The sequence below is a fragment of the Rhinolophus sinicus genome, linkage group LG06 (genome assembly GCF_036562045.2).
Source record: "Rhinolophus sinicus isolate RSC01 linkage group LG06, ASM3656204v1, whole genome shotgun sequence".
Classification (NCBI taxonomy): domain Eukaryota; kingdom Metazoa; phylum Chordata; class Mammalia; order Chiroptera; family Rhinolophidae; genus Rhinolophus; species Rhinolophus sinicus.
The window spans coordinates 163,875,061-163,887,767 of NC_133756.1; the positions used below are offsets into that span (position 1 = coordinate 163,875,061).

At 53.2% G+C, this 12,707-nt stretch overlaps 1 protein-coding gene across 15 annotated transcripts in view; it reads right to left on the bottom strand.

Moving 5' to 3' along the window:
* The window catches only part of SHANK2 (SH3 and multiple ankyrin repeat domains 2), a 457,209-nt gene that overhangs the window by 161,403 nt on the left and 283,099 nt on the right, over window positions 1-12,707 (bottom strand). For all 15 annotated transcript variants that reach the window (XM_074336881.1, XM_074336889.1, XM_074336888.1 and 12 more), the window contains one exon: window positions 10,647-10,722. In XM_074336881.1, the coding sequence (XP_074192982.1) occupies window positions 10,647-10,722 (76 nt within the window). The remainder of the gene's footprint in view (window positions 1-10,646; window positions 10,723-12,707) is intronic.

A 12,707-nucleotide genomic window follows, 5' to 3' on the forward strand; every position in this document is an offset into this window, starting at 1 on the left:
AGCTGGGACAAGACCCTGGCCTCTGAACTGGCAGGCCTGGGCCTCGTCAGGCTTCAAGCTGGCCCCCAGCACCTCGGATGAGTAAAGCCAAGGCCGCCTTTGAGGGCTGGCCTGGTTCTGGCCCTGAGCCAGGCTGTGGGGTTGGAGAAGGTGGGAGTGGGGAGACATGCACGTTGGCCCTGGGGTGGGGGCTGGGGCCGGCTCACAGGGCCAGCTGTGGACATCTTTTTCAGGTTCAGTGACCTCATGCTGGCAGCTTGAATCAGCCACGGAAGGAACATTCACACTGTGGACACCGGCAAAGCTACACACCAGGGAGGAGATAAGACTCGCGCAGAATGGCCAGACACAGCGGGGGTGGGGGATGGGCCACAGAGCCAGAGGCTGCTTCAGGCGGACACCACCCCGGACCACACTAGGGAGACCAGTGCCCACCCTCCCGCTGCCGAGTGGCTGGGCATTTGGGGAGATGGGACACACATGCGCACTCCGGCTGGTACCCGCCCCACCAGGTGGAGACCGAGGCAGCCTGCGGTGTGTGCTGACGGCCCGGCCTGAGGGGCCCGGCCTGAGGCGTGTCCGGAACCCAGCCTCCCCCGGCCCTTCCTCTGCTGTGTCTCAGCGTGCCCACCCATCCCCTGCGCTGCCCCCACCCACACACCCACTCGCCACCTGGGAATGTGCTAAATGCGGTCTGAGGGTGCTTTACGCCAGAAGCTTCCCTGTGCTGACGGACTCGGCTCCCCGCCCCCACGCAGGGCACCGCGCCTGGACAGAAGGTGCCAAGGCCTCCTGCCTGGCCCCACTGAACAGGCGGACACGAGGGCGAGTGTCCCGGGCCTGAGCCGGTGGTCCTGGGTGCCTCCACGGACGGGCCATGCTCACCTGCTCCAGTAAAGAGCCCCTCCCCCAACCCAGCAGGCCAAGGGCTCCCACCCCTAAACACAGCAGTTTCTGAGCTGGGTCCCCAGGCCGGTCAGGGGGGGATTCCTGCCGTTCTAGACGGTCTGAGCATGCCCCCCCCCATGCCTTGGTCTGGGGACTCGGGAGGGTCCAAGCCCCAGAGACCAGCACGTTACAGTATGAGGGTGCTGCTGAGGGCACTGGCTGTGGCAAGGCCAGAGTCCACTCGCTGGGGGATCACTGAGTCCTGCAGAAGAAGGGGCCCTCACCTGGCTCGGAACTAGAGCCCATGCAGGACATATACGACGCACCAGGCCTGTGCGGGGCTCCCTGCCTAATTATCTGTGAAATCTGAATCTCCACGCTCCCTGAAGGGGGCATAAGCAGCTGCTGCTGTGCTGCTTTTCAGATGACACCAGGTGGAGCAGAGAGGACGTGATCTTGCCGGGTCACAGGGTTGGAAGGAACACAGCACAGGTCTCTCTAGGCCCTGGGTGACGCGTACCCCTCCCTGACCTGAGAGCGCCCCACTTTCTCCACTTGGCTTGGACCCAGCGTTCCTGGGACCTGGTCTTCTCACCCCCTGGTCGTCTGCACACGCTCACTCCAAAACAACAGACAGAACCGTCCGTTTTCAATGCAGACCCCACTGCTTGTTCTGCAGGTATGCACGAGAACCTGTATGCGTCTGCTTTGGAGCTGGGAGGGTGGTGGGGGGAGTGCGGCAAGAAACACGCCACCAACTTGGGCTCTGCCTTGACAGCTGCTAGGTGCAGAGACCTGCCCACTCCTGGCTGGTCCCACAGATATCCAGAAACCACTTCTCTCAGGCTGCAGATGCTCAGCCCATCATTGAAAGGAAGAGCTCTTGAACTTAACAATCTGATTGTCAAAATAATAACTCACACAGACAGGTTGGAAGTTGAGGGAATGTCCCAGAATACAGAGCAAAAGGCAAAGAGCCAGAAAACGTAAGAATAAGGGGCAAATGGAACCAATTGGAATCCAAGAGGAAATCCAGAAAGACGGAGACAGGAAGTGAGGGAATTTTCAAAGGGATAGAGCAGGATACAGTAGTCACCCCGTATCTGTGGTTTTGCTTTCTGTGCTTTCAACGACTTGTGGTCAACAGCAGCCTGGAAATATTATTAGGTTGGTGCAAAAGTAATTGCAGTTTCTTGCAATTATTTTTACCCTTTTATACCGCAATTACTTTTGCACCAACCTATTGAATGGAAAGTTCTAGAAACAAACAATTCGTAAGTTTTAAACTACGAGTCGTTCTGCATAGTGTGATGAAATCTCGTGCGGTCCCCCTCCATCCAGCCCGGGACGGGAATCTTCCCCGTGTCCACTGTCTCCACGCTGTTCGCGCTCCCTGCCCGTTAGCCACTCAGGAGCCGTCCCGGTGATCAGAGGGCCGTCTTGCTTTGCAGGGCTTATGTTCACGTCACCGTCATCTTACTTCATAACGTGACATTCACATAACGTTTATGACAGCATATTGTTCTAACTGTTCTATTTTATTATTTGTTACTGTCGTTAATCTCTTCCTGTGCCTAATTTGTAAATTAAACGTTATCATGGGTATGTCTGTATAGGAACACGCACGCACACACATTGGGTTTGGTGCCAGCTGCAGTTTCAGGCGTCCACTGGGGGTCTTGGAACGCATCCCCCATGGATAAAGGGAGCATGACTGGGTTTTTACAGCCAAAGGTGCTTCAGTCTGAAGGAGGCTCCAGAAGAGTAAACCCAGTAAGTAAGTACGGGTGACTCACACCAGACCCACCGTCAGGACATGTCAGAACATCAAGGAAAAGTCGATGCAATGCAGTTCCTAGAGTCCCAGAGGGGAAAAGCAGGGATCACATTCCCTGGAATGAGGGTCCGACCACACCGTCACCTCGCCCGCTGTACGTGGAGGCGAGGTGACCATGAAGCAACATCTTCATTGTTGAGAAGGAAAACTACGTACTTTGAACCTAGAATTTGACAACACTGAGCACGTTGAGAACGAGAGACATGTCTGTGTACACTGCAGGGGCTGCTGTTGAGGCTGCTACTTGAGTATGTGTCCCAGCAGAACGGGAACACTTATCCGATAGCGCAATGAAGGCCAATCACAGAATGACAGCTGTGCCCTGGGAACTGCAAACTGGAGCAGGGACGCCAGAGGACTCCCGAGGGAGTGGACTGGACCCCAGTGATGCCTGAGAGAAAGGAGGGTACCTCAGTGCGTGCCTGAAGAATTCTCCCACCAGACAAAACGAAGGTAACCAGAAACTCTGCAAGAGACACGGACTTCATGTGAAAACATGATGCTAACAGTAAAATGTGGCATTACTTTGAACAACCGATGGAGTGGGAGGGAAAAGAATCCCCTGGGCTGTGACGCTAGAAAGACCTTTCCTTTCGTGGGTCTGTACAGATCGGGTGTCCGAGCCCCGTCCCCGGAGCTGACGCCAACATTTGCGGGATCATAATAAAGTCATACTTTCCGCTGGTGACTAACTTCCAATTCCGACTTATAGACAGAGGCTAGAAGACTTAAATATGGATATAAATGTAACAAAGCATCAACTGGTACTGTCTAAAATACATCCATCACTTAGCAGGTCAGCAGTAACTATTCAAAATCGGGGGGTGACACAGAGGACTGACTGACTAGGAGACCCTCATCTTTGACAGCCAAGTGTCGCTGCTTCACAGTGTTTACATTGAGACGTAAGGGGGTAATCACAGAGTTAGGGAGGCAGCCGTCAGGAGAGTGAAGCAGAACCGGTTACAGGCGGCTCCTCTGCCAAGTGGGAGTGTGTGCGTAGGTTGGGGAGGTGGAAAGACAGTGGTTTCTTTCCATTCCTAGCCCCGTCTTGTGGTTTGCTTCCATTAACTACATACTTATTTTGTTACAAGCATGGAGTCCTTGCATCAAAATCGGGGAAGGGATGAAAAATGTGGGGACGGGTAATGTGGTTGAGAGCCGAGGAGCTGAGCAGGGAGGCAGCGGGAGGGAGAAGACAGAGACGGGGGTACTAGGTCTCCCCCGTGGGCAGTGGGTGTGCCGTTCTCATGGTGGAGAGGCCAACAGAAGAGCGGTTTTGAGGGAAACCATGACCGGTTCAGACTGGGGCCCATTCCTGGGGCTCTGACTCTTCCACAGGGAGACCTGGCTCCCAGGCACCATACGCAGGTGCATGGTCACGCGGGGAGCATGACAGGCATGGGGACACACAGTTGGGGTGACTTCTTACTGTGCCTAAGCCCAGAGAGTCACCTCGCTCTTTCTTGGATTCAAGAAATTACACAAGCAGTAGTATGTACCTGTGAAAGTTAAAAATACAGGTGCCATGTTTCCCCGAAACTAAGACCTACCTGGACAATCAGCTCTAACGTGTCTTTTGGAGCAAAAATTAATATAAGACCCAGTACCGTGTTATATATTATACTATATTATATTATTTTATATTAAATTATATTATAGTATACTATATTATACTACATTATATTAAAGACCCAGTCTTATATAATATATTATAGTAAAATAAGACTGGGTCTTACAGTAATTTTTGCTCCAAAAGACATATTAGAGCCGACTGTCTGGCTGCGTCTTACTTTCGGGGAAACACGGAATGTATGGACTGAAAAGCGGAATCACCTCCTCTCCTACCCCAAGGGAGCTGCCTGGAAAGCTGTTATTACTGCTGGGTGCAGCCATCAATTAAGGGAGAGGAGAAAACAGAGTATGTTTCCTTAGGATCCCAGGCTGTGAACCCTCTTTTTCAAGTCTAAGGAATAATGAAAAATCTGAAAATATAAAATAATGGTGGAGGAAGGATGGGGGAAGTCAGTGTTTCCTGCCATTCAGCTCTTACTGCCTACATGCTGAGGCAGTCTTCTAGAACACGTTAGGCTTTCAAAGGCAAGCCAGCTACCCACACACGGTCACAATTGAGCACCCTCTGGATTTATGCAGCACACGCCTCCAAGGAGCCGCAAGCACTAAGCCTCTATTTTCTCGTTTATTCTTACACGAACCCCACTGGGGATACCGCATGAGTTGGAACTATGACCTCTACTTTGCAGACACGGCTGGAGGCCAGGGCCTGCGGCACAGAGAGGGCCGGCCAGCTGCCCAGGGACACACAGGGACAGAGCTGGAACGTTAGATAGAAAAGTTAGGACACCATCTTCTCAGGGGTATAGAAGGCATCAGACAAGACGCGCACATGCTTCTGTACTCAGAGTCCATCTCTGGAGAGATTCCCAGGAAACCCGTAACTGAGGTTCTCGCTGGGAGAGAAACTCGGGGGCTGGAAGGTAAGGATGAGAGGCAGACCTGTCCTTCATGCCACACCACTTGCTTCACGTTCTGAATTTTTAAAACCATGCGTACATATTTCCTTGGCGGGTCCTGTCTGTTTTAACTGCACTCTACACCTAAGTCCATCCACCTCTCTACCCTCTCCTCTCTCACCAGCGCAAACCACCATCCCCCCGGCCAGGATCACAGCAAGGGTCTAACAACCGGTCTCCATCCGTCCTTGTGTTATCCTCCAGCAAAGTTAATCAGATCGTGTCTCCCTTCTGCTTAAAGCCATCTAGTACCCCCCACGGCAAGTATGAAAACACACAAACTCAAGCACGAAGCCCAAGGTCTTTCTCTCACATAACTCTCTCGACCCTTCTAGTTCACGGCTACTCCTGCACTCAGGTTCTTTCTCACCTCAGAACCTTTGCACTTGCTGGGCCTCCTGTACTGGGCTGATTCCTCCCCAACCTTCAGGGTTCAACCCCAAAGTCACTTCCTCAGAGAACTCCCCTGGCTCGTGGTGTAAAGCTGGCCTGCTCCCGTCTGCCCAAGACCCTGCACGACAGCCCCGCTAGCGTGTGCTGCACGGCATCCACCACAGACAGGGGTCTCTGGGTTATTTGCTTGTTGGCCTTGTCTTACTGGCTCTAATTAACTTGAATCTACATGAAGTCGGAGACTGTGGTTGTCTTGTTTTACCTGAAAAGTCAGGCTTTGATGAATATTGGTTAAATAGATGGATAGATGGCGGAAGTGGATGGATGGATGGATGAGGGGACGGGTGGATGGATGGTAAGCGGGTGGCTGATGGGTGGGTATGTAGATAGTTGGATGGATGGACAGATGAGTGGACAGGTGGATGGATAGGTGTGCAGATGAAGGGATGGATAAATGAATGGATAGATGGACAGATAAATGGGTGGCTACATGGATATGGATGGATGGGTGGATGACAGATGAGTGGGTGAATGATGGATATGGACAGCTGGATGGGTGGACAGGTGGCGAGACGGATGCATAAATGGATGAATGGATGAGTGGATAGATTGCTGAGTAGATGGCTGGCTGGCTGAACACTTAGGTAGTTGGATGGATGAGTGTGTGCTTCAATGGATGAACGGGTGGGTGGGTGGATGGATGGGTGGATGGGTGGGTGGCTGGAGTCTGTTCAGCCTATGGTGAGACCCTGAGGTCTCTGCCTATGCCAGGTAGATGCCGCCTGGATACCCCGGGCTAATGAAGCCGGGGATCTGATTTAAGGGGAGTGGGAACTTGAGACCCTATTCCCTGTGTTGAGGGGTGTTTTCAAAAATGACATTGAAATATCTGTAAGGGACCATGTGGAAATGGCCCCAGGTTCTCTGCTTCCTGACCTTGGCCATGTGCCCATGTTTCTCGACCCTCCTATCATGTGCATGTTGGGCAGGTGGAGGGGGTTCTGAGGGAGCAGCGGGACACAGCCAACAACGAACGGGTGTCTTCTGACCGTTCTGCTCTTCAGCTCCGAGTCCCTAAGCGAAGTTTCTGAATAAAGGAGGTGGGAAGGGGAGAAACCTCCGGACTCATTCAGAAACCGTCTCCACTGAGCCCAGCTTCCTAGTATCATATTTTCTTTAATTACATTTGCAATTTCGTGGGGGTGGCCTCAGCCATCAGCCGCCTACACAGACCGTGACCTCGCCACCTACAGTGGATAATTGGCCCTGAGGGCGGGCAGGGCGCCCAGGTCTCTGCGTCTCATTGGGCCATTTCTAACGTGGATTCTGAAGTGGGCTAATGAACGGCCGGCTGGTTCGCACCCCACTGCAGCATGCACGCCACCCCAGATGCCTTCTGCCTGGTCAATCAAAGGAGCACCTGGTCAGCAGCCCATGCCAGTACCTGCCCAAGAGCCACACGTGCCAGTTGCCTGGGTTACCATGGCATGTGGGACGCACAAGCTCCCTCGCTGCCCGTCCGCCTGCCATCGCCTCTGCCAAGTTCGCAGTCTGGATAAGGTCATTCTGGGAGGCAGGAGGCTCCCACAGGTGAACCCCTGCACCTTTCTGGAAAAGCTCTGTGGTCCTGTGCTAACCAAGGTCATCTACTGACCCATCCTCACAACACACTTCAGGACATGATGACTGTCTCACAGAAAACCTGCATCCTCAGCTTCCCCGGTTTCTCTCCATCCCAGGCCAGTCCTCTGCCCAGACTGGGGCAGTAACGTCTTCATCTTGGGGGGGTGGCTGCGGGCAAGGGCCCCAAATCCCGGCCGGCCAGGCCTCACACTCGAGCTTAGACACCCGTGTGGCCGAGGTCCAGGTCCTTCACGTTCCTTCGTCTGTGTCCTCCTCCCCGACTTACAAGGTCGCTGGGAGGGCCGGCCATCAGTGGTGCTATGATTGATGCAAGGTGGCTGGCACGTGGCAGGAGAGTCACAAACACTGCAATTGTTACTCTTATTTCTTTCACTATCATATCTTGTCACATGAGGCCCACAGCTTGTCAGATTCCATCACTGGGGGAGTCAGCACTGACTCCTGGGCTGCAGTCAAGGCCAAACCGTTTACCATTTGCTTAGAAGCCACCAGGTGGCCTGGGTGTGGCTAGATGTCCCGCTGCTCAGTGGTCCCAGGTCCTGGCACCGAGGTCAGTACACACGCCAAACAAAAGCATTCGTCTGGGTACCAAAATCCAGGGTTGCAGAGCTGGCAGGGTCTTGGAATGTCAGCCTTCCATGGCATTCTGGCAAGAGAATGGCCACCCTGCTTGATTCCCCCCAATGGCGGGGAGCTCATCACTTCCTCAGACAGCTCTTTCCTGTCACGGAACAGCTACCATGGTTCCACACGTCTTCTGTCAGCTGAGCTGCAGTATGCGTCCCTCATTAGCTCTGGTCCTGCTGCCAGCCACGTGACACATGACATGTGACCCAGCCTGGCCCCTGGCCTTTTCTTTTCCCAGCTCGGTCACATCAGATCCTCCCACCCTTCCTCTGTGGGGAAGCATCCCGACTGTGGAGCTTCCTGTTTCAAATGCTGAGCGTGTGTGCACACCCGGGGGGGCTGTTGGCTGCTCTGTGCCAACAACAGGCCCAGTGTGGGGGACAGCTCTGCAAAAGCCACAGGCTGCAGCTGAGCTGCTGCTGGGACCCTTTCTGCTTTCAGACGCCTCTTTCTACCCGAAGCCCCACTCCCAGACTGGACAGCCCTCAAAGTAACCATGGCAACAGCTCTCGCATACCCTGTCTCAGGCGCCCTCCTTGTTAGAATGGAAGGTAAGTAGGAGAGGCATGCTGGCTGTGACCACGTGCCCAGAGCACACCGGACAGGCAGCCTGTGCTGCTGCAGGGAACGCTTCTGACCCAGGCCAGGACTCATCAGGCAGCCGGGGTCAGGCGTGGCTCCCTGGAAGCCACTTGCGTCTGAGCGCCCTTTCTGGGCTGTGCTGGTGGCCAGGCCAGGGGTCACCATGTGGCCTTTCAAGGTCAGAAAGTGGACCCTCTTAGCAAGATGTGCAGAGTCTGCGAAGCTGCAGGAAGTGGGGGCCCATCCTCTGCTAACGCATCTTATTTGGGAGAGAAAGGTGGTCAGGACAGGTGAGCACCAAAACCAGGCATAACCAGCAAGTCCACTCCTAGGCATATACCCCAAAGAACCGAGACGGGTGTCAAACGAATATCTGCACCATTCCCAAGCACCAAGAGGTGGAAGCCACCCAAGCGTCGATCAACAAAACATGGTCTACACACGCAATGAGGTGATATTCAGCTGTAAACGGGAGGACGTCCTGACACCCGCTACAACGGGGATGGACCTGGAGGACACTGTGCTGAGAGAAATGAGCCAGACACGGAGGGACACGTCCTGTGTGACCTTACTTCATGCAGTACCCAGAAGAGTCCAATTCACAGAGACAGGAAGCAGAAGCCGGTGCCAGGCGGGGAAGGGGGAGGAAAGTGGGTGTTCAATGAGGACAGAGTCTCAGTTTGGGAAAATAAAGATCTGTGGACGGATGGTGGTGATGGCCACACAACACTGTGAATGCACCTAAGGCCACTGGCCGTGCACGTAACAGGGTTACGATGGGGAGCTTTATGTTATATACAGAAGGTGCCAAAAACATGGACACACATTTTAAGAAAGGAAAAAACTGCATTAAAATTGCAATTCTCTATGTATGCCGGTAACAAAGAATAAGTACACGTCATGTGTATACATGTTTTTGGCACTCCCGGGACACATATCTTGTCACAATAGAAAAAAAAATTAGAGAGAAAAGGACTGAAGCACTCATGGATGAACCTTGAAACTATTATTCTAAGAAGCCAGACACAAAAGATCACACATTGGATGACTCCATTGATATGAAATGTCTGGAAAGTGGATTGGTGGTTGCCAGGAGGTGGGGTCGGGGCAGGGAGAGTGGGCGGTGACTGCTAATACGTATGGGGTTTCCTTGTGGGATGATGAAAATAGTTTGAAACTAGACAAAGATCATGGTTGCACAACCCTGTGAATGTGCTCCATGCCACGGAACTGTGCTCTTTAAGATGGTAATTTTATGTGATGTGAACTCAGTGAAAACAACAAACCAACAAACAAGACCAGGTGAAATCCTTCGGCAGGCAGATGAGCGGCGTTTAGAGGTCAGATTTGAGTTGCTCATCCCAGACCCCACGGGGCACCCGGGGCAGGGTGTCCAGATCCTTCCCCAGCCTGGACCTTCTCTGGGGGCGATGAGGTTGGCGGGATTCTCAGAAAGGGCCCCACGGATGCCCGTCTAGCAGGGTGGGGAGCAGGACCCTTGTGTCCTGTCGGTCATGCAGCCTGCCTGTCCTTCCGTTCTCTGCACCACAAGCCGACCCTCATTGAGCTCACTGTCCACTAAGAACCCTCCATCTGGGTGGGGGACAAGTTTTCCATGTCGAGGGGCCTTCTCCACACCCCTCCAGCCCCTAGTGGAGGGAGACTTGTGCTGTGACAGAAAGAAGAAGATAACCTTCATACTTGGGGACAGTAGAGCAGGAGACACTGAAGTGGAAACAGGACCACTGGGCAGAAATTCTTCCCACTTCCCAGCTGTTCGCGGAGCCACGGCTCTGAAACAGGGCACCGCCCCTCGCCCAGCTGGACCCCCGCCTGCCCAGGGCCTCCCAGAGTTAAAAGGAGGAGAGCCAAGGAAGAGACACACCGAGACCCCAGGATGTATCCTCCACGAAATTCAAACCCACGCGCCCTGACAAGGCTCCCTGCAGGAACCCAACACCCCCTAGGGCAGGTTCTCTGGAACACGGTGGCTCCCATAATGCTAGCCCATGTTCAGGGGGTCGCGATGGATGCAGAGGGGAAACCAGCCGAGGGGGTCCAAGGGCACCATGCAAGATGGTCCAGGGCCATGGCGACACACACCCCAGAGCGGGCCTGGCAGAGGAAGAATCGCGTCTTACCTGGAAGCATCAAAGCTGTCGTACGAGCCGACCGTGTAGTGCCTGAAGAGCTTCTTGCTGCGGTCTGCACGAGTTTCTGTACAGAGATGGAAGAGAAACATGGCTTAGAACAGTCAGGGTCCCTGCACGCTGGAACCACGCAAGGCTGGCCCGGCCTCTCATCTATCTGACCCACGACGGGCGAGACCCACTCTCCTGGGGAAAAACCTGGGAGGAAGATGAGACCTGGTTCTGGGGTTCAAGTTTGCAAAATTTGGGGAACACATAGGGACCCCAAGGCTGACTACTGAAGAGTCAGGAGCTTGTGGGGGATGCAGGAGGAAGCATTCTGCAAAGAAGACAGGCCAGGTAAGGTCAAACTGGAATGGCAGCAGCCCTCTCGGCATGTGGGGTCCGCCCGAGTGATATTCTCAAATAACGCTGCGAGTCTGGTAGAAAATCTGAGAACCTGCAGATGACTGCCTTTGGGGAAAAAATGTTTACTGTTATTTTCCTGATTATTGCTGCTTTCTCCTAAAAAAAAAAAAAGAAAGAAAAACCAAACAACCATGATTAACGGTCCTAATTAAGTTCTCTGCTTGCTTCCCTTACTCAGCAGATTCAGGCGTAAATTTCACGGGAAATGATACGAACGATGTAATTAGATTTAGTAGGTAGCTCAGGGCGATGGGGAAAAAAAACCCCACAATGACACAAATCCAAGAAATCATGATTTACTGTTTAGATATTTCCCCTCAAAATAAAATCTCCCAGACAATATCCTTCCTGAACCCTGGAAAAAATACAGAGAAATGATCTGACTGGCTTCAAGAAAATGGCTTGATATCTCATTTACACTCCTGCAACCCTTTCTGCTGTCAGTCTCCTCAATCCCACATTCCAAGGTGAGTATCATTTTATTCAACCCCCAAAACACACATTTTCAGTTCAAAAGTGGACACAAGTCACGGTACTGAGAAAGGTCAGCATGATACCCGTTGGCTGCTAATACCCAGAGGCAGCTAATTCAGCAAAAATGCACGTTCCCTTTCTCTATAGTGTGGAGTTGCCTTTGGGGGTTGGGGGTGGGAAGGGGAGCAGAGGTTCAGCTCGGGACTACATTTCCCAGCTCTCCTTGTACCCAGGCATAGTCATGTGACTATTTCCCACCAATGGAACATGAGTACATTCCATTGCAAGGGTGTGGGGGAGTCCCTTCCAAGCTTGGCTTCTACAGAAGCCATTGTGTCTACCTTTTCTGCTTCTCCCAGCTCAAAGCTGGGACTCCCAGGCCCTACGGAATGGTGGAATCCTGTAGGATTCCTGGAAGAAGCCTGAGTCCCTGTGCATTGAACTGTTAAAGTGAGCAAGAATTACATGTCTATGGCATTATGCGACTCGAGGGACTTATTTGTTACAGCAGCAAACATTGCCTACCTGACTGCAGGCCAGAGTCCTCTGTGACTTGGCTTCCACCTGCCTCTCCACCCCATTCCGATCGCTCCCCCTGCAGCTCAGACAATATGACACATACGATTCCCTGAACAGTGACTTCACCACCTCCACCGTCATCACCGACACTAACCCAGCACTTACTGTGTACCAGGCCCTGTTCTAAGCACCACTCCTGTATTCATTCATTTAAGACTCATGGCCGCCTGTGAGGGTGTACATGCTGCCTTGCAGTCTTGACCAAGTGCAGCCGGGGCGGAAAATGCCTCTGCTTTCTGCTCTGTTTCATGCCACCCTCCAAGTCCCTGCTCAGCACCCTGGGCACCCACCTCGTGGAGCCGGCCACTCCGCTTCTGTCTGCGCTGATCACCTCCGTCTTCATCCTAACATGTACTGAGTCCTACCTCTGTGCCCTGATTCGCAGCCACCTGGGCTCATCCACTCGCTGGTCTCAGCAGCCCAGCGAGGGAGGTGGGACAACTGGACCCATTTTATGGATAGTGACGGTAAGAAAGGCAAAAGTCACCCCCACTAAGTGGCAGTGCCAGGATGAGCACCCCAACCAGCAGACAGCTCCCTCGCCCGGGCTTAGGACCACCCGACCACACTGTCTGACCCCTGGAGAGGGGC